This window comes from Pangasianodon hypophthalmus, chromosome 6 (assembly GCF_027358585.1).
Source record: "Pangasianodon hypophthalmus isolate fPanHyp1 chromosome 6, fPanHyp1.pri, whole genome shotgun sequence".
In the NCBI taxonomy this organism is placed as follows: domain Eukaryota; kingdom Metazoa; phylum Chordata; class Actinopteri; order Siluriformes; family Pangasiidae; genus Pangasianodon; species Pangasianodon hypophthalmus.
Genome location: NC_069715.1, coordinates 3,309,875 through 3,332,303, shown reverse-complemented (window position 1 = coordinate 3,332,303; position 22,429 = coordinate 3,309,875). Strand labels below are relative to the sequence as shown.

At 37.6% G+C, this 22,429-nt stretch overlaps 1 protein-coding gene across 5 annotated transcripts in view; it reads right to left on the bottom strand.

The window, feature by feature from the left end:
• Positions 1 to 22,429, bottom strand: part of veph1 (ventricular zone expressed PH domain-containing 1) — a 107,906-nt gene that overhangs the window by 6,954 nt on the left and 78,523 nt on the right. For 3 of the 5 annotated variants that reach the window (XM_053234978.1, XM_026927187.3, XM_026927186.3), the window contains exons 13-14: positions 19,337 to 19,473; positions 9,892 to 14,354 (exon numbers count right to left, since the gene is read on the bottom strand). In XM_053234978.1, coding sequence (XP_053090953.1) covers positions 14,118 to 14,354; positions 19,337 to 19,473 — 374 coding nt within the window. In that variant the 3' untranslated portion in view covers positions 9,892 to 14,117. Of the gene's footprint in view, positions 1 to 9,891; positions 14,355 to 19,336; positions 19,474 to 22,429 lie in introns of those variants that run through there. The other 2 variants (XM_026927188.3, XM_026927189.3) reach the window with 2 other exon arrangements.

The window sequence follows — 22,429 nt, the reverse complement described above, 5'->3', positions numbered from 1 at the left end:
CAAGTCTGAAAAGAAACAATAACATATAAAAACCCTATAAATTACGCAGCGTAGAAAAATCTGGCCTCACACAGAGAAGAGAACAGAACTTAAAAAGATATGATCTCAAACCTGAAACCTGTTTAATTAAACAAGTGGAATTAATGTGACGTTTCTATGAATTCAGGAAGTTTCACATTCCAGGAGGTGGACTCATTCTCAAACAATTCAAGACGTGAACATAAACATCTGTCTGGCAGAACAAATACAATGTTCATCTTCTCCAGTATATCTCATTACGTCTGCATGGTTGTGGAATGAGGTAACAGCTTTTCCATGTCAGACGCTTCTTCACGTCATGCTTTATAGTATTACCTCAACACTGATGTAACAGGAAGTGTTCAGTGTTCTTCTCTAGTGCAGTCTTGAAGAGCTCAGAGGGTTCTTCTACAGGGAACTTCTCCAAAGATCTGACCTAGAATGGTTTATCTCTATCCAATCAAGTTAGTTTCATATGAAATTTTCATATCTGTATCTATTTAGTGCTGAATTATTCTGTATCTGTTTTTGTATTTGGATTAAAATGAAAAGTGGGTGTGGTCTATACTGAAGTTTTTTTGTTTTTTTTTGGATAACCCTACCACTATGCACTGGGAATACTGGAAATGGAAAGGGCTGCTGGAAGATTTTTTTTTAAATAGTACCACTAGGAGTATCACAAGCATATAGCAGATATATACCGCAGATCAGAAATATACATTATTGTTAACCAGATTGCCATGAAAAAAAGACTGAAAGAAAGAAGAACAATGCATCTGCCTTGTTCTGTGGAAGGTTTTGGGCTAGTTTCAAGTCTTTCTGTGCAGTTTTTGAGTTGTAGTTGTGGTGGGATTTGTGCTGAAACCTGGCAACCCTCCCCATGATCGTCTAAAAGCTGTTCTTTAAAGTTTAAAACAGCGAAGTAAAAACCTCAAACTCATGCAACTTTTTGTTTCGTCCTTATATCCACACCTACTGTCAAGCTTTTTGGTAACTGAAGTCCCCGCCTTCTGTCCGTCTGTTCAGTCTGAATAATGTACTCGCATTCAGTTACACCCCCAGAACATACACACATATTTTGTGTTCATAATAATTTGTGTTCATTATAATTAATAGGCAATTTTTCAATTATCTCACAGCCTTTAATTCTCGTTATACATTGTTATTATTATGCGAGGTTCATTTCAGTTTGACTCTTTCAGGAGTCTCTTAGAGATCTGAACTCTTCACAGCTATCAGGAACAAATATAACACGCAAAAACATCTTTTACACGTTGTTTCCTTTGCATACTTTAACACAATTATTCTTTCTAAAGCACCCACAAATCCACAGTCCCTCTGTTTGCACTCAATTATTTGGGATTTTAGTAATCAGGGCCTTTTATAAGTAAGGAATAAAACACTGTAACAAACCTGAAGCTGATTATTTTCCTATAACAGCATGTCCCAAAGTGTTTTATTCCTCTTATCCTACAGCAATTTACAAATGATTAAAATTTTTCATTTAATAATGAACGAAATATTATACTTTTTATCAGTTTGTAGTTACATTTAATGTTGTAGAACGTCTCTGAAACAAGTCAGTTCCTGGTCTCACTTACGTTATAGCAGCTGTAAACAGTCATTCCAACACAAACTTCTCCTTTTTCTCTTTCTTCAAGTTAATAAAAACAAAAAAAATGAAGCTTGTCATGTTACCAAGAAACCCCAAGAAGTGTAAACTCCTCTGTCCTGAAAACGTTCCTGTGTAGGAAAACTTTCTGACTGTTACAAAGCACTGACACTGGAGACTCCTTCCATAAATGTTACATAAATGTCTCACAGAAAACCTTCCCACAGCAATAATTAAAACTGTTCTTTGTTAAATAAAAGGAGTTGTTGCTATAGAAATGATAATATACACTAGAATGAGCGCATCAATACAAAACCTGTGATTTGCACAATTTAACAGCATTGTTGTGTACATGGCGATTATCACGTGCTACTTTTTCAAAGCTCTGGCAAGACTTCGCGCTTTTCACTATTGAAAAACAGCCAGGTTTGACTGTTCTTCTTTAAGAATCCCGTGTTACTGGTCTGGAATCGCGCTGGTGTGTCGGATGTGTACAACCGAAATCGGAAATGTGTAAAGATGAAAATAAAGCTGAGACTACAAATCCGTAAAGTCTGTAATGTGGTCACCATGGTTATTGCTGTAATATGTGACCAGGATGTTCTTGAACCAGAGTAAATGAAGAGAAATCCTGTGGTTGTGTTTTTGGTTTTGGCCAAAGCATCAAACAACCACCAGACATCCTCTCTCTGTCTGTCTCTCTCTCACACACACACACACACACACACACACACACACACACACACAGCCACATCCAGCTAACCCCCGACGCTGACCTTCCTGTCCCCTCTCACACTTCTCTCCGCTACTTCCTCCTGTTGCTTTCTCTGGGTCTCTGGATACCACAGTGAGAACCTAGCGTAAGTGCAAACACGTGTTAAGTCGTGTTTCTGTCCCACACACACTTCACAGAGCTGACTTGATTCACATGTCATTAGTGTAGAGAGGCTACTTTAGTACTTTAGTAGCTCAGTTTTCTGTGAAATTCATGACTAAGGCTTTCTGCAGCTCCTTTTCTGTTCTACACAAACCAAATCTTAAGCTCTAAATTATACATGGTTCTACATAATACAAATATCAACACTTATTGATCATTTGAACTAGTTTTTTTCTCTCAGCAACTTCAGATGTTTCTATACATTTTTACATTTGGGGAAACATTTTTTTTTGTCTTTCTTTAATTTCAGTTTGGTGTCTCTTAGAGATCTGAACTCTCCACAGCTACCAAGAACATTAATCACATGCGAATATCACATTCCTTGACATTTTATTTCCTAGTTCTACCTCGAAAGTGACTTAATTAATGTAATTATTTAAATACAAAACACCCTCGCAAATTATCATGTGTTACTTGGACATTATCAGGGCCTTGGTTTCTTATAAGTGAGCAATAAAACATTATGGTGTTGTGCTCTTATAGAAAAATAATCAACGACTAGGTGGTGTGATGAAGCGGCGTTAATGTTACCACACCGAAGTTGATTATTTTCCTATAACTGCACATCCTGAAGTGTTTTATTCCTCTTACACCACAGCAATTCACTGACGATTACAATTTTTCTATTAATTAAAAAGATGTCTTTTTTTTTTTTAATCTGTTTATAGTTACATTTAATGTTGTGGAACATCCATGAAACAAGTCAGTTCCTGTTCTCACTTACGTTATAGCAGCTATAAACAGTCGTTCCCTCACCAGCCTCTCTTTTTCACTCTCTCTTAAAGTTAATAAGGCAAAATCGCAGCTTGTCATGTTACTGAGAAACCGTAGCGCACTCCGTCCTTCAGACAACCTCCAGTTACAGCTTTACCTCTGACAGTTACAAAGCACTGACACTGGAGACTCCTTCCATAAATGCTAAACAAAAACCTTCACCATATCCACCATCACATACAAGTCCCTGTGAATGAGCTGTTACTATAGAAACGATAATGTATTAGAACGAGTGCATTAATATAAACCTGTGCTGTTATAGGAGATAAATCAACACTTTCTGACCAATCAGAATCCAGAACTCAACAGTGCTGTGGTATAAATGGTAAATATCTCACTTTAGCTAAGCGTAACTGTTCTCCTTTAAGAATCCTGCAGTTTCAGAGCTGCCTTGGCAGAAAATCTACAGAATCTATTAAAATTCACCCCCAGCTTTGATATTCAGCAGTACTTAGTAATTTTACACTTTAAAAATAGCCTGATTGTCAAACGCAATCGCCTGCCAAGTGCGTAGACTGAAATCACACACATTCTGTTAATTATTCTTATAGGATTCCTGGCAGACGTTGAAGCCGTTCAGTTGTAAATGATCCGTAATTGATAATTAGTTATCCTTAATGTCACATGCCAACCCTGAAAGCCCTTTCATTTCATTAACATCTGCACTAAGTTACTCGGAGGGTGGCTGAGAGTTTGTGTGATTTAAGTTTGTAGAATAGAGATGGAGTCTAATGGCATCACTGAGCTCTTTTCATGGGGCTGAAAAGGATTTACAGACATTTGTCCTCTGTGATTGGCTCACTCTACCAGCCGGAAAACGCACAGCAAATGGAGCAGAAAGCACAGTGCCAATGTCACATGGCACAACCAGACGATAAATAGCAGCACTTTCAGGTCACATGGCATTTTTTTGATGCATAAACATTGTTTTTTTCCCTCCCAAACTTCTTTCAAGTCATTAAAGCAAACGTTTCATTTTAACTCTGAATTTCAACCAGATGTCCCAGTGCTTTCATTATTAGCATAATGACATTTAATGCCTGAAATCCTCTGTGTATTGACATTTAGTTGATGTATTTTTTTTTCCTTGTGTGTTTATAGTAGGAAGAGCGCTCTCAGCATGATGACTGAGTGGACGCCTGGTTATTTATTCCTCACACACCGGGTCAAGTGGAGAAGAAATGCATATGTTTTCCAAAATGAGCCCATATTCTCTCCAGGTTAAACACAATAAGGACACAATACTACAGACATGGTGGTAATTTTGTTTCTCATCAGTCTTCTTTGTGTTGTGTGTGTGTGTGTGTGTGTAGGTGTTTTTTTTTTTTTAACATTTATGGAAGGAGTCTCCAGTGTCAGTGCTTCGTAACAGTCCGAAGTAAAGCTGTAACTTTAAGTTTTTTGACGTCTTCAGAACAGTTTACGCTTTCTGGTTTCTCTGTAACATGACAAGCTGCATTTTTTGTCTTATTAACTTCAAGAGACAGAGAGAAAAAAAGAGAGGCTGCTGAGGGAACGACTTTATAGCTGCTGTAACGTACGTGATAACAGGAACTAACCTGTGTCATGGATGTTCCACAACATTACACGTAACTTTAAACGGATGAAATGTATGTGTTGTTCTTTAATAAATAAAAAAATTGTAATCATTGGCAAATTGCTGTGGTATAAGCAGAAACAAAACACTTCAAGATGTGCTGTTATATGTGCAAATAACCAAATCTGGGGTCGCTACAGTAACGCCACATCACGTTGATTATTTTCCTGTTGTGTTTTATTCCTTACTTGGCACCTTTTATAATTTATTATTACTATCGTCAGTGTATACTCCATAGTAGTTACTAATTAATATGGTTTAAGGTGAGTAGCTGATTAATAAGTGGAGATGAAAAACTGTAAAATAATCTGCAATGTAAAATTATTCTTCTTTTTTCCAGTGAACAGGAGTACACTTTGTGTTTTTCCACCATCCCTTTAGTGGTCCAAACTTTCATAACTACATATCTTTCCTATTAGTTTCACTGAATAATTTGTAATATTTTCTAAACGATATGCTTTAATTGTGGAACGTTTCTGAGTTAAAGCAATGAAATGCATCTATTTCAGTGTGTAAAGGTTATTCAGAGATCTGGAAACAATCACACACAATCACACACACACACACTCTCTCTCAAATCCACCCCCAGACTGGTAATGACTAACGCGTTAAACTCTCTGCTTCTTATTCAGTGACTATAGTAAAACTAAAATGTATGTAGTTAAGCGAGTGAGGAATGCAAGTCTCGACCGACCGATGGCTCCAAACAGTTTACAGAGCTAAACTCTGGGTTTGACATAACCAGAATACACACAAACTCGTAACACATGTCATGGTCTTTGTATTTCTCATTACAGAAAGGACAGGCTGAGAGGATGGCCTACTCAGGGAACATCGTATACAATACACAGCTGTACACACACACTAACACTACATTTACTAAAGCTGAGTGTGTGTAAAAACACATGTGAACTTCCGAACACCTGCAAAAAATAAGGTGCAAGCTGATTTAGTAACAGGGTCTACAAAGGATTGGGTCTTTCACATGGATTAAATAGAATGTACTGCAGTTAGTACAAACAGGAAATGAAAATATAAAGGAAAAAAGGAAGAAATAATTGCATGTCATTAGAAGTATAAAACAAGCATGTAATTACTAAGCATGTAATTAGAAGTACTACACAATCAAGTTGCTAGAGAAACATTTCGGCACACCTGGAATGTTTTTGACATAGGGTAAAACATAATTGTGAAAGAGACCTGCTGCAACAAATGCAAATCAGACAAGTGATGAATTACTAAAATTACTCTGAAACTCCACATGAAAGTATTGCATGCAACATACAGGCAAATGAGGCAGGATGCATGTGCAGGCTGCATCAAAAAGAGATAATCCAGGGATAATCCCGGAAAAAAATCAGGAAATCACAGGACTAGGAATTGGAAAAAAAATAAGTTTGGACTCCGGACGACAAACTGATAAAATGGAGGTAGTCACCATGGGAACTGTGACACAAAGGGGGAATCCATGATGCAGTGAGTTTCTAGAAGAAATATGCACAAAAATTCTGCTAAAGGATAAAATTGGCTTAATAGATTAAAAATGAGGATGCAGTTTAAGACATTTCTACCTAAAAGCATAAAATACATATCAGAAAAGCAGAATCTATTGGATGTAACTGCGAGATTTATTAACAAATCCAAATCTTCTCAAATCATGCCTTCATGTAGCTCGCTTTGTGTATAGGGACGTTGTCATGCTGGAGCAGGTTTGAGCTTCTTAGTTCCAGTGAAGGGAAATTGTAATGTTACAGCATACAAACACATTCTATACAACTGTGTGCTTCTGACATTGTGGCACCAGTTTGGGGAAGAAGCACATATAGGTGTGATGGTCAGGTGTTCACATACTTTTGCCCATATAGTGTATTTCATTATTGTATGTAAAAGTGGATCAGACATCATACAAACTCGTTCTTGTTATTTGGGATCTTAACAAATCAGTGCCCAAGTTAGTACTATAGCAATAAGGACTATAAAGACTATAAAACTACAGCAGAGAGCAAGTGAAGTTTTAAATGTATACAGACTGGCAGGCAGCCTTTTCTGTCATTCCCTTAAACAGCTCCAGACTGGGAACAGGTCCAGCTCACACAGAGCTAATTCTTATAGAACACACATACTCATCTACTGTGAGTTATGAGACCACATCCACACTATTATTAGGAGATTTGTCTGTGAAATCTTTCAGCATTTCATGATCAACTGCTAACTTGGACTTGGTTTGTTCAAGGTTGACCAATTTAATTTTCTCATAAGTCAAAATTGGACTTATTGCTAACACACACACACACACACACACGGACTAATAGAACCATCTGGATGTGATCCAAACCCCAAAACCTGACAGGATTTTTTTTTTAAAATCGCTGTCTCAGCTGATCAGGCTCTTACGTGTGGAGAAAGAGCAGACTCTCACAGGAAGAGATACGCAATCCCCTCTCCATGACCACCGGGACAGCCGATGATCAGGGAGCGAGCGGCGCTGCTGACCCTCACACGCTGAGTGTTACCATGTGCATCATCTCTGCTTTCAGAAGTAATTTCAATTAGAGTGGGATTAATATCACTGATGACACCGAGCTGTGTTAGAGAGATGACAACAGTTACACCATGACAACAGATCTAACGGAGAGGTCAGAATAAGGACTGTGATCCCATTAGACCTAAAAAAAAAAAAAAAAAAAAAAAAACCTGCAGGACAACACAGATAGCATGTTCTGAAATGATGTTCTGAAAAAGCTCAGTTCAAGGTCAAGCTTTAAACAACCAAAAAATATGTCTTATTAAATATTTCAGACCTACATGCCAACTTCAGCCTCCTTCTCCAGGGTTTAAGCATGCTCAACCTTTCCTCTTCACACAGTATCTAGTTATTTTTTCTGCACTTCATTTTGTATTTTGTAACATTTATTATTTGTATGAACGTATTGTTGATGGTGCTGTGAGGTAGCATTGTCAGCTCACAGCTCCAGGGTCTCAGGTTCGATCCTGAGCCCAGGTAACAGTCTGTGTGGAGTCTCACATGTTCTCCCCAAGTCCTCTTGGGTTTCCTCTGGGTTCTCCAGTTTCCTCCATCCTCCCAGAAACATGCTGTTGGATTTATTCATCTAAACTGCTTTTAGATGTGAACTTGTGTGTGAGGTGCCATATCACATCCAGGCTGTATTCCCAACACACCCAGTGTTCCTTGGATAGACTCCGGATCCATCGTGACCCTGACCAAGATAAAGCTCTTACTCAGGATGACCGGATCAGTGTATTACTTTCTATTTTGTTGTGTGTGAATGTTTTTATAGGCAAACTGAACTAAAAATTACCACCATTTACAAAACGTTTGCTGATATTCTTCATATCCATGTGTGTATTTTGAGAAATGCCATTCATCCATAATTTACCAAGTGCATTCACAGCACAACTGGTTTACATTTATCCACGCCCACAAAACTCCATAAAAGGCAAAGCTCACAGAGAGCTAAAAACGAAAATGACTACTGAACGGTAAAAGAGCACCTTCTAAGTGTGGCATGTGCTAAATCTTCCACTAATGCAGTTCAGCCACTGCAGTCCATCGGCTACTATAGACACACTAACTTTTTTTAATTTTTTTTTTTTTTTATTGTGTATGAGAGAAAAATTTGGCAAAAATGTAAGCTTCAGTAATAAACTATTTAGAAGCATGTAATACATAATTTATTAATTAAAGATTATTCATTCATTAAGGATCAATTAAAGAATAAATATATTTGAAAGTTTAAATGTTTGATATATAGGCATCAGGTTAAACTTAAAAAATAAAAGTTCCCTTATTTAATGAGGTTTTTTTAATATATTAATAAATAACATGCATCACTGAGGAGCTGTTTATTAGCTGGATCCGGTGTGTTGGGAGCAGAAAAACAAAGCAGTGGGTCTCCTGCCTCCCTGCGGACCTTTAATTCATTTACAAGTTTAGTAATCTATTAATATATTAACAAAGATTTAATAATTGAGATATGTATTACTTGTTTATAAATATGTTATTAATAAAACTTAAAGCAAATTGACCTGGCATGTAAGGCTCGCTATAGACTCACTGAGTAATGTGCATGTTGTAAATCAAGTCAATTGTCCTGTTGATTTTGTGTCGATTTAAATAAACAACTCACTTTAGTCCTTTTCACTTGTTTGTTTGTGAAATCTTGGGAAATTGGACCATGTGACTAATTAGAAAAATGTTCCAGATGGTTACAAGCTAAAATGAAAATTAATATTAGTGATGAAAAGCAGTTCTGTGTAAAGAAATCTTATAGTTTCTTAAATGTTTGTAAAGAAAATGCATTAGTTACGTATTATTTATTGTAGTTATGTAGTATTTATTGTACTTGTGCTTAAGTTGCATAAGTATCAGAAAAATATACTGTATATACACAAGATAGATGAGTGCTTAATAATGTGATGATACATATCTAAATAATCTATACATCTAACAAAATTCTAATATCTATTTGAGTTATTGTTTTATTTTCTATACACACATTTATAATACTTTTGAATATATCATACATCCAAAGGGGCTCGATCATGACAAATTCTTTTTCACAGTAAATAGTTCCTTGGTTATAAATCAATCTGTTATTTTTTTATGACACATAACTGAGTCACAGAGACTGAAAATCTCCATCGTCCATCATCGTGAGAGAAAGAACATAAACACAGGTCAAGTGTATGGAGAACACACAACTACATCCACATCCAGTGTGTAAGTGGACAAATATTTACACAGCTGTATACGAGAAATACACTGGAACAAGATAAATGAAACAAAACATTAAAAAATCATAAAATAAACATCGTTTATGGCAAGATGCGTCAATCAGGGTGCAGAAAACCAACACGTGAGACAGAGCTGAAGGTTGAAATGCTAATATGCCGCAGAGCAGAAACCGAAAAACAGCGGAGTTAAAGCAGGTGAGACGCACTGCAGATAATGTACCAGAGGTCAAAGGTTATCTTTTTTTTTTTTTTTCTCAAGAAAACACGATGGAAATGATCAAAGTGTTCATGCATGACCTTGCTGAAGTGTGACATTAGTGAAAGGACATGAGATTAGCTGACAGTGTGTGAACCTTTCGCTTATACGCTCAGAGAAAAAAATTTGGTTTGTAGAAATCAGAAATGGTTTCAAGTAGAACCCTTTATGGAAGCGAAGAACATTTAATTATCAAATGCACCTTAAAAGAACTCCATTTTTACTAAGTACTAAGATAATCTAGCTAAATTTTAAATGCCTGACAGGTTCTAGCTATTAAGTAAGGAATAAAACACTCTGTGTAGTGCTGTAATAGGAAAATAATCAACAACAGGGTGGTGTGATGAAGCAGAGTTACTGCTACCACCCTGAAGCTGATTATTTTCCTCTAACAGCATGTTCTGCAGTGTTTTATTCCTCTTATACCACAGCAATTTGTCAACAATTACAATTCTGTATTTATTAAAGAAGGACATGTCAAAATTTTTATCCATTTATAGTTACAGTACACTTAAAACACTTATAGCAGCTATAAATAGTTGTTCCCTCATCAGCCTGTTTTTTTCCTTGATGTCTCTTGATGTGAAAAATAATAATAATAATAATAATAAAACGCAGCTTGTCAAGTAACCCAAGAAACCGTAAAGTGTAAACTCCTCTGCCCTGAAGATGGCAGAAAACTTATCGCTTTACCTCTGACTGTTACAAAGCGCTGACACTGGAGACTCCTTCCACAAACACACGTTTTTTAATCTGTTTCTTATCAGTGGAGTGTTCACCGTACACGTCCCTGTGAATGAGCTGTTACTATAGAAACGATAACGTATTAGAATGAGCACATTAATATAAACCTGCTACTGCTGTCAGAGCTGCTGTTATAGAAAACTAATCAACACAGTCTGAGCAATCTGAAGAACATAATGACCAATAATTTACAATTAATACAACACACTTATCCAGTTAAGATATACAGGTTTCTTAGCTTCCAAAAAAAGGGCTCTACTTGAAACCATTTCTGACGGGAAAATACGTTTGTTTGTTGTTTTCGTACGGTTCTATGGGTCATGGAAACATTACGGTTTTCCCCAGAGGATCAACGGAGAGAACTGTGTTCTCTAAAAGCAGTTACTGCTGACTCATTGTAATCGCTATACAATCTCCGAATAATTTCAGGGAGTTGTTATACACAGTCCAGAAGTGCATGTCATTTTTAAAGGCCAGATGTGAAAATCACAGGATAAATGAAGGAAAAACTGGCAAGTGTTACTGAAAGGGTGGATTACAACAGCTCTGTGGATGCGTGGCTGAACCTACGCTCGGGAGCAAAACAAACAAACAAACAAACAAACAAAACTAACAAACAAAAAAAAATGGGCCAAGATTGATTTCATCAGAAAAGTGTTGCAGATTGTTCAATGTAAAGAGCCACTTTATGTTAATACCCCTAACACGGCTTCTGAGCAGGCTGTCTATCACGCAGAGGAGGATATTAAAGCTGAAAGGAACAACACTGATGTGCTCATGTTACTCCAAACGCTTCATTATTGGAAAAATGCACAGTGGACTCCATATTAAGTTATCTCGCTTCAGTACAGAGTCGCTGAGGTGATGCGGTGCTTATTTTTTAATAAGTTGTGGCTATGAATTAATATAATTGGGGCATAGAGTTCATTCTCTTGAGATCTGATTTGTGTTCTTTAGCCATCAGGGGTCTATGCATATTTTTGCTCGTTTAACAGTCAATAGAAGATGCCCCGTTTCAGATTAGTATGTGTTTTATGTAATGTTTTTCAGCACGGATAGCTGGATGATGTGGATTAATGATTAGTGTGTGGACTGAATGACAAACTGTATGATTGGACAAAAGGTTTCGTATGAAAGATGGGGGCCTTAATAATTGGACAGCAAATAAATACAAAATGCAAAGCTTTGCAGAGTGCTGGTTTATTATAATAATAATAATAATAATAATAATAATAATCTATTTCTACTGCTGAACTGTGAAGCTGTAGTTGGTTAGAAATCATGATTGTCTTCTTGTTCAGTCATATGATATCTCAAGATACAATTTAAAGTAAATCTCTAAATAATTTTAATAATAACCCAAATAATTTCTAAATTATTAAAAAAAAATAATGCAAGACTCAGAGAAATCCCTTGAATCAGACCATCATGGCTGCAGGAACCTGAGCATGGAGATGACTGATAATCTCAGACTTCAGTGCTGGACTGATTCATGAAGACATACTGGAGTCACTAACGTTGAGACATTGATGTATCACCTCAAAGCAAACAGACTTTTCCTCGCAGGTTTAAAGATGACTCAGATACACCTCAGTTAGCGTTGTTACTCTTCGCACCTTGTGCTTTGTGTTCTTTCTGTGTAAATCTGTGTGTGTCTTCTTTGTCCAGATGTCTCATCCTGCGCTCACCTCCTAACGTGGGTTCCTAAAGAGTGTTCCCACGCCTTCAGGATGAGCTCTGACATCTCTGACCAGACAGAGTGCTCTGGTGTTGTGCCTTGTGATTCGCATGTGACTTCTTGATGTAGGAGAAGTCAAAGGTGTAGGGCTCAGCTGCCAGTTTTTGGGTTTGACAGCTTGTCTGTGTTTAGTGGTAGATTTTTAGAGGGAAGTGGAAGTAATTTATCTTTTTTTTTAATCTATGTAGGTATAGTTATATGTGTCAGCTGCTCTTTTTCAGCTAATCTAGCTTTCGTTTATTATTTTGGCCTGACCCCATTTTACCAGTGACTCTACATAATATTGTGACAATATACGTAGCACTGTAAACTGTGAATTAATAGTCAGTGTGTGTTGTTTAGACATCCACATTTCCAATGACATCAAACTATACAAAACTATATGGTCAAAAAAATTTGGTGCACCATGAAAATGAGGAAAAAAAAAAAAAAGGAAGCCAAATATTGATGGCCGTCCCAAAAAATCTGAAGTCAAGAGCACAATACAATTTGTGGCTTCCAGATACTGAAGACATGGCCAAGAATAGTGTGAGAGGATAATTCATGGACACGATTTACTTAGTATTAAATATTAACTCATGGCTTCGAAACATTAATAAATGAATCCCCATGTTACTTCAGTGCCTCCGTACTTCAGTCTTTGCATGGTAACTCTTTTATTCCTTGCTAGATTAAATATACTACATTTAAATAAGTGTCCGTGTTGTTTTATTCAGTGTTAATGTCCTCCCGCAGATGACTGACAGTCTGTTGAGAAGCTCTGCCTGGTGTATTAGCATTAGCATGAAGTGGCTCCTAACATTGAACAATCTGCAACACTTTTGTGGCAAAAGAAAACAATTGGCTCTTTTCTTTTTTTTTTTTTTTTTTGCCCCAGAGTGAATGTCTGTGTTCTCGTGTGTTTGAGAACATCCAGTGTCTTCCTGCTGAGTTGGGAGTGTGATTTGATATAGAGACAGAGACAGAGCACAGTGTGTTCTCTCCGATTTTAAAGATGATGCAAATACACCTCAGAGTGAGTGTGCTGTTACACAGTGTACTTCCTCAGATGCTAACGACATGGGATCCCAGTCCTGATGTACATTTTTAAAATTAATATTGCTTTTTATGACTCTGATGAAGGCGGATTTGAGTTTTTCCCTCAAATGCTGCTGTTTCCATGACCGCTAGCTACAAATGCACAAACAATGGACCTGGAAATCATACTGCAGCTCTGTTCAGTGATCCAAGCAACCATATAATATTTATATAATATTTAGACCCATCGCAGAACAAAAGTCACGGTGGTTAGGAGTTCTGTTTTTGACCATGGAGTATGAATTGAAACCACAGCATCTTTCTTGCACAAAAGGCTTCCTTTCGCATGATGTCTTGTTCGTTTGAGGTATACAGCCAGCTTGAATCTTGTCATCTTCACTCCATGTACTGAATGATCAAAGGCTGTCACTGTTTAGAGTTCGGTACAGGATGTTTTCTTCACTTGAATCCTGGAGAACCACATCGCTTTATGGTCATGTTGCTCATCTATTCCAATTATGTACAAAATGGCTCCAGGATTAACAGTGAAGAGATTACATCATCAGAACAAATCAGTCATATCACTAACATTTCCCATAGTTCCTTTAGGACTAGTAGTTCTTAAAAGAGTTCTTGATGCTCACTCCTGCGACCCCCGGTGGCACTGACCTACAGGTACGTTGTAGCCTCTCGGTTCTCGCGCTCTTTGGCCTGCGCTACAGCCACGTTGATGCACTGCAGCCATTCCTCTGCGTGCTTCTCGTCCTCTGCCTTCAGCACGTATGTCTTATTGTCAGTGAAGATCTCGAAAGCTCGAGGTAGGCCACGGTCCCGTCGCTTTTTTGCCACCACCTTCACGCTCTGCACTTTGCTTAGCTCGATAGTGTTGTCGTCCACCTCATCCTTCTGGGTCAGGGAACAGAGGAACCAGACGGGATTAAATAATACTGTACCTAGTGTATTGTGTTACAAGGAGATTTCATTTGACCTAACTGCAACTTAAATTGCAATAAAACATAGAAAATAAAAATCTTAGACAGGCTGTATGAGCAGGAGTCGTCAACCCCCTTCCTGATGTGGATCCAGCAAAATATTTCAGCGGACTGAACCATCCATTGTTCAGCGACTCACTCATTCACTATTTACTATATACAGTAGACTGTTGTATATATAGCACTGTATAGGGCTATATGAATTCACACAACACTGTGACTACTGAGTGCTCTGGAAAGATGTCCTGCCTTTACATCAATAATTCAAATGCTTCAAAAGTTTCCAACATAAAATGACAAAAATACAGAAGTATGAAAATCAATTTTTTAATTTTTTTGCTAAATATATAATACAACAATAGGGAGTTGATTTTATGGCTCCGGCAAACCTGATAAACGTATGAATAAAAATTGCCTGTAGCTTTTAGTCTCTGGTTTTCTAAATAAGAACCAGCGCAGCTTCTGTAGCAGGTTTTCTGTTGTGATGAAGCATGTGCATTTACGTAAATGATTTAGCTGAAGGCAGCTCATCAGACCAGAGACTAGCTACAGGGCTAGAGACTTTAGCTCACATTAGCTCCGAGAGGGAAGAATTTTCACTGATTGTTCATAGATTTTTCCTTCAGTTTAGTCTCTCTGATCTAATTAGCGAAGTAACAACGTGACTTGTTTAATAAACAGTCGACAATAAAAAACAGGACGTTTAGAAGACTGGACAGAGAAGTACGTGTTTCTTCTCCTTGTGTCAACTTCAAAACAGTCTCACACACACAGAACAATGTGAAGCCCCACCCCATTTTGAATTAATGATCATTACCATTAAAATCATTTGTAAAGTGTTAGATTTTACACTTTGTTATGACCAAAATTTTCTGTAGCATCCCTAAGAAATATAGTGATGTGATATACTGATGTTCATTACACACTTTTCTGTGTTCTATGTTAGTTAAGTCAAAGACATATCGATAGAGTCATATAGTTTATTTCACATTCATGAACTCAAAACATTCTCCAAGAGGAAAAATCGAGAAGAAGGAGACTACTGTGAGATGGGGGAAAGGGGGCGGGGTTTCCACAGTGCCAGTTAATATCTGAGAGCTCAAAACACTTTATGCAACTGTCAGTCATTCTAGATTCATATGCCGATTGGCTCATCTGCTATTTATATTGCGGAAAAAAACGAACATTGATCTTTTTGCATATTTTTAAGTGACAACTTGTAGCAGCGCACTCCGATGTTAAAATGCGGAGCTCCTACATAAAATGCGTAAAGGTTGGCAGGTCCACACACACCATGCCGCTAGTCAACAGTGCCAATGTGAAGTTATGTCTAATTAGGGTTCTCAGGGGTTCTCAAACTTCTCCAACCCAGCAACCCCTTTATCTGTAAAACAAATCTGATGGCGCCCCATCAACACAGATGTATTTTATGAACATAATCCAACTATATAAATATTATTTCAATGTGTTATGTGTTATAATAGTCTGGTTTTTGGAGCCCTAGAGCCATTGGAGCCCTTTTTATCCCTGAACTTTCCAATGACAGAACACATTGGGCCAAAGTTAACATTATTATAATTTTTTTAATGTTATTTTCAGTTACTGAGGTTTGGATTAAACCCATTCAATTCAAGTGACCAGTCAAAAACGCTAATAACTATGACAACTCAATAATAAATATAATAAGTTTGATAATGGTGAGTTGTCATTTCCTGTAACAAAATTAAAAAAAAAAAATCACAGACCCACTGGCTATGGTTCCCAGACCCCACTTTAAGAACCTCTGATCCCCATAAATATATAAAGATATGTATCTGTTGACCTTGGAATATCCCTAAACCCTGTTCTCTCTCTCTTTTCTCTGGGAGACGTGGTGGGGGATCTGTTCTGTGTTACCTCCTTGTGCATAACATCCATGAGCGTACACACTGTTCCTCAAAGTAGCTTCCACAAGAGGCATAGAACATGAAGGGGAAGTACTGCAAACCACCGCAGGCTAAATTCCAATTCACAATGCTTAAGCTCAAATGTTTGGTGGAACTTTGGATCTTAAAACATGGGAACAGAGGCTGAGAAGCGGTTTGTGGGTTATGATGGTTTGGTGTGCTTTCCTTATAATTGTCAGTTACTTTATTCTCAGGCTGTCTCATTTTCTCAATCCTTGCTCTGGAGATAGTTAGATGCAGCTTGCTGTCTAAAAACATTTGTGAATAAATCTCAGCAGAACAAAGATCTTTAGAATTTACTGTCAATAATTATATGTGTCGTTTGTCTGTAGTTGAGGACAACGGATCATCCAGATGAAATGACTGGCAGAGTCGTAGCACTTCATTAACACAATAAGCAAAGATACTAACCAGAATAAATGCCTTTAACGCATTACACCTCCACACCAGCAGAGGTCCCCCTTAACTTCATGGTCTAACATACAATATATAAAACAATCACATGGATTAACTTCACAACCACTCATTTTGTGAAGTCTTGCTAACTACCTAGATTGTGTTCTGTGCTAACTGTTGCTAATTCTTTTCAGAGAAACGTAGCTAAGTCGTTAGAAGTGGTCAGATGACATTGTAGACCAATGGTTTAATTGACTCATCGTTATCATTTGCATACCAAATTACAAATCAGGTTATATGAAGAAAGAAGATTTTCTGAAGACACTTGAATATAACAGAAGTGAATAGATCTTTATCAAAATAGAAAATAATAGATTATAACTTATTTCTTTTTTATAGAATGACTTTGGACGTCTTTGGTCACAGTACCATAAACTCGCTAATTATGTATTTACAAAATTTTATAATTTCTATCAAGAACATGAACAAAATGAAGCAGTGGTAGTGAGCAGTTGGGAAATATGTACAGAAATGTTTATGGATGGAAAAACTCCATTTTATTATTGTAAATATGCCAATAAGAGAGTTTAAAATGAAGAACAAAGAAGCGATTGGGCGGGACAAACGATGATCAGTGATTAGTCGATGGGAACAACGGTGAGCAGTGATTGGTTGTTGGAAACATCAGAACAGTGGTGGTGATTTGAGTGAACTTGCCTGTGTTTTGGATTATTCTTTGGATTACTGTTTTGTCCTTGTTGTGTTGTGTAATGGTTAATAACCCTCATGCACATGGATACTCAACACTCTCCAGAGTCCTGTCTGTTAGACACTGGGCTTCGTCAAATGGCAGAGCTCATCAAGCTGAACTCAAATAAAATTATAGAAAAAGTTTGAGATTGGAGGATAAAACTCTGCTTTTGCCTGCAAACACTGTAAATGTTAACAAACCGTGTAATTGAAAACCGCAAAGTCAATTTGTATGTAGAACAGAGCTTGTAAGTTTTTTTTATTTTTATTTTTTTTAAATTGGTTCCCTAGCAGTTTATAATTTATACAGTTTTTCTTTTCTAAATAAATGAAACTGGCTAGGTCAGTAACATATCCAAACAGAATGCAAAGCAGGACAATTTGTTTTCCATTTAACTTGTGCTGAATGAATTTTCCTCATTTCCTTTATCACGCTGACTTTTGGTTTATTTGGCTTTCTCCTCATTCATGACAAACTGACCTCAATCTCTTTTTCTCTTTGTTTTCTCGGCATGCTTTTGATTATAAAATCTTTTTTTTTATTTTTTACAAAACCGTGTCTTTTGGTCCAAGCTGGAGTGAACCCCCACCATCGCTGGCTTGCAGCTCAGTTGTTAAATTGAAATGCATTGTTAAAACATAGTGGAGGCTTCTCTATTTATCCTGTTTTTCATTTTCTCCCCATTTTTTTTAGCTACTCCGAATGCTGATTTCCATCTTTCTGTATGAAAAAGTATGTGTTATGCCTTATGGCAATCATGCCTTGGATCCAGGTGTACCCCAGGGGCTAACACTGCATCCTGTATTATTACATTCAGGTTTAGTAAACCCCATAGAGGAATGTTAGACTTTATCAAGAGTTGAGTGTTTGCATCATTTGATTTACTGTTTCATCATTCAGTTATGAGGAGCAGGAGAAACAAAAACATACCACATGATGGGAGGTTACAGAATGGTACACGATTGTGTGGCGGCCTGGGAAAACTCTTAAGGTCAGGTCAGCAAATTTGGTTTTAGTTCTGAAAACCACACACTGAACTGACATGTGGTTCTCTTCTGAAAATGGAGACAATCACATTTAAACATTTCACTCCAATTACACTGAAAGACGCAGCGTCTACCTCTGCTTTTATAACCTAATCTACTGATTGGACAAAACAACATTACTGACAAGTTTTAAATAATTATAAAATTACATTGGGAATTAATTTCTCACTTTGATTATCATGGTCATCCACATCAGTCTCCTCATCTGAGGTAAAAGTCAGTTTAAGAGTTTAAACACGAGCCTCATTGTTGTTCTCTTCAATCCAATGATCTCTCTTCATCGGTGTAAAATAAATAACTGATTCATTCACTCACTTCACTAAATTACTCGTTCATTAAAGTCTTTTTATTATGTAATTTTAAACATTTTAAAACTGATGCCTGTATAGAGTGTGTAAGCGCTCTTCTCTGTTTTGATGATGACGTGATGGCAAAGCAGCATCGCAGACATTGTGACAGCTTCTATCAGATTACAAACTGAATGGATTAGAGTTGTATCCATTTCACTACGACAAATTGTTAGAAAATTACATGCAGCTAGACGTCTGTAGGCAGACTGATTGTTTTTACTGCTGTTTTCACATAATCTTTGCAGGAAGAAATAAATTTGGATAAAAAAATTTGGTTAAAACCGACTTTTTCCATCCAGTTTTGCTTTTTTTTCCCCTGGATTCAGCCACAGCGACATCCAACAGGTTTTCACAGACCGCCTCACAATACGTTCACAGATTTCTGAGTATGAGACATGGACACCTACTGATTTCCCCTTCCTGAAGAGGAGCTGGTTACCAGCCAGAGTGAAGTAGCGTGTTTTCCAGCGTTTGATGAACTTCCAGCGCACCTGTTTCTCCTTTAATGTGCCCTCAATGAGCGGCTGGCCGTCTTGATTCACCACTGAAAAGATACATAAGAGTAAGTACATAAGTACATTACATAAGAGTAATCATGTTATTGTAATTTCACAAAAACCAAACACACATACAGTACTCAGTAACACTTTCTATAAATACATTTATACATTTTACATTTAAAATAGTGTTCAAAAGACATTATATCTTTCTTTTATCGACAACGTTATACAACTCGATTAAGACCACAGCACAGCACAATTGTGGAAAAAGTGCAAAGATGGCAGCGGCATATCTACTCATGTGTAGTACTCAATTAAATGCTCGCAGTTGGTTCAGATAATTGCTGCCAAAGTTGTTGGAATGTGTCATGAAAGAACTCCAAGTAACCCTTTTACATAATAGTGCGATACATATTGTAAACAGCAGATGGGCCATATTTCAGTCTGTAGCCTACTGCAGCAGTGCTGTGACATTGATTACTATCCAAACTTCATGAAAGATCTAACTGCTGCGGAGCGCACAAGTGAGAATCTCATTAGAAAATCAAAATGTATGCGTTTGCATTTGCATGTTATTTGTACTGAAGAAAACACAGAAATGAACGCTCCGTTTCTTGAGGTGTGTCGTGTAAAATGGGCTTTATGCTCATAGACATGACTCCAACTAAACTGACAAATCCATCTGCTGATCAAATCTGACAGAAATGGACCTTTAAAATGGTGTCTCTGGCCCAGAAAAGTTGAGAAACCCTGATTTTAAACATCAGCCAGCATTTAAACCACTAAAGAAAATGTGTTTCAGAATAAAACAGCTACTCTAAGCAGCAGTTTTTATATTTGCAGTTGGAGTGTTTCATGAATGCTGAAGTCAAACTACTGTTTTTTTTTCCTAATATGCTTGTTAAATATCACTTTGTGCATCAAATCTGAAATCCTGCACACACCACTGCAACGCGCTGTCATTATTAAATGCAGAGCTGAAGACGGTTGCGTCAGGGAAAAAGAAAACTGTGAAGTTTATCTACAAATCTGTGTATGTGAATGTGACCCTGAGGCCAGACTGAGGCAGGACACACTCTACCCACTGTCTCCCCTGTGTGTGTGTGTGTGTGTGTGTTTGCTCGCTCTGTCTTAACCAAGCAGCGAGGCGACAAAGTGCTCCGCCAAGTGCCCTCATTGGCCAATTCCCGTAAAACAGGAAGCGGGGTTACAGCTCTTCCAGGACGGCACAAAGCACCCTATTGTCTGCATCTTTTTCTGCAGCAATGAGGAGAGCAGATGAGAATCTGACGCTCTTTGATATCCCTGTTTACGATTAAGTAAGAGCAAACTTTGATGGTTACCAAACGCTGAGACCCTGCGCTGCCAGAAACCTCCCCCTCGGGTTCTTGCACAGAACATTACTTTATCTTGTGCCACTATGCTACAGGCGAGCAGCCTTGAATTCTTGTTAATATAGAAAAGCTCCTAGAAAGAGGGGGAAAGATAGCGCTGATGTCACGGGGTAATCAGGGCCAAACCGGGGCTGTTGCGTTTGCCTGTTTGTTGAACAGACCCTATTCATGAACAGCACAGGGACAGTTTTCAGTTTAGGAAGATAATGATAAGCTCAGGAACATATGAGGTCAGATGTAATAAGCTGTTTGTGCCACAACACCTTGCCTGTTCAGTAGAAAACTGGAAATATGTGTAATAGTGTTTATTACATTGTGTGTAATATATCACATTGTGGTCTGTATATTCCACAGTAGTGTCAAAGTCCATAATACCACCCCAATATGGCACTGAATATCACCCCAATATGGCACTGAATATCACCCCAATATGGCACTGAATACCACCCCAATATGGTGGACCTCGCTCAGCCATTGACGTCTCTTGTACATAGCAATCTATAGCAAACATCTATTGCATCTAAGTATTTTTATCTGTGTTTATTCCAACCAAGCAGGAGTCACACCTGATTCCACCTGTTTGTTCAGTTAATCTCCATCCTTCGTGGACAAGCTAGACACCTCCCAAGCTGCAGCCTTAGTAGACTGAACGTTGCATAGTGAGCTCATTTTGTGGCAACATCAACTCATGTTCTACGCTTCACCTATTTATGGACATTCATCTTGCCCAGTGTATTTTTATGCACTGATCAGTACTGACTGATACCTCATGAATGAAAGAATATTTCATTGGTCTTGTGTGAGTGAACCCAGAGTACAGGCATTAGAGGGAATTTGTGCGTTGCACCGTATTTTCAAAACACTTTTTGATCCACTGATGGAGGATGACAAGCAGAAAATCGAACAGCTGTCTGAGTAAGATGATGCTTGAGAAAGTGTTGGCTGCTTGTGGATAAACGAATGAAGTGAAGGTGAAGCCAGAGCCAAAACAACACAATGAAAACCCCAAAAACCACAATTCTACAAAGGTTCACACAATAACACCTGCAGGTACTACAGTCTATTCAAGTATTTTATACCACAGCGCTGCTGAATTCTCTATTCTGATTGGTCAGGAGATGTTGACTCATTTTCTACAACAGCAACAAACATTAATGTATTATATATTACTGCACTCTTTCTAATACGTTTTCGTTTCTATAGTAACAGCTCATTCACAGGGACGTGTACAGCGAACGCTCCATATAAACAGATTTAAAAATGTGTGTAATTGTTGATGTGGTGTAAGGATATGTTTATTTAACATTTCAGGTCAGTCAGAGGTAAAGCTGTAACTTTTTCTGACATCTTCAGGACAGGAGTTTGTGCTTTCCAGTTTCTGTGTAACATGACAAGCTGTGATTTTTTTTGTCTAATTAAGTTCAAGAGAAAGAAAAAGAAAGACAGCAAGAGGCTGTAATGTTGCTCTAACGTAAGTGATAACAGGAACTTGTCTCACTGACATCCCACAACATTGAAAGTAACTATAAACGGATAAAACGTATGACGTCATTCTTTAATTACTAGTCATTGATTATTTTTCTATAACAGCATGATACTGAGTGTT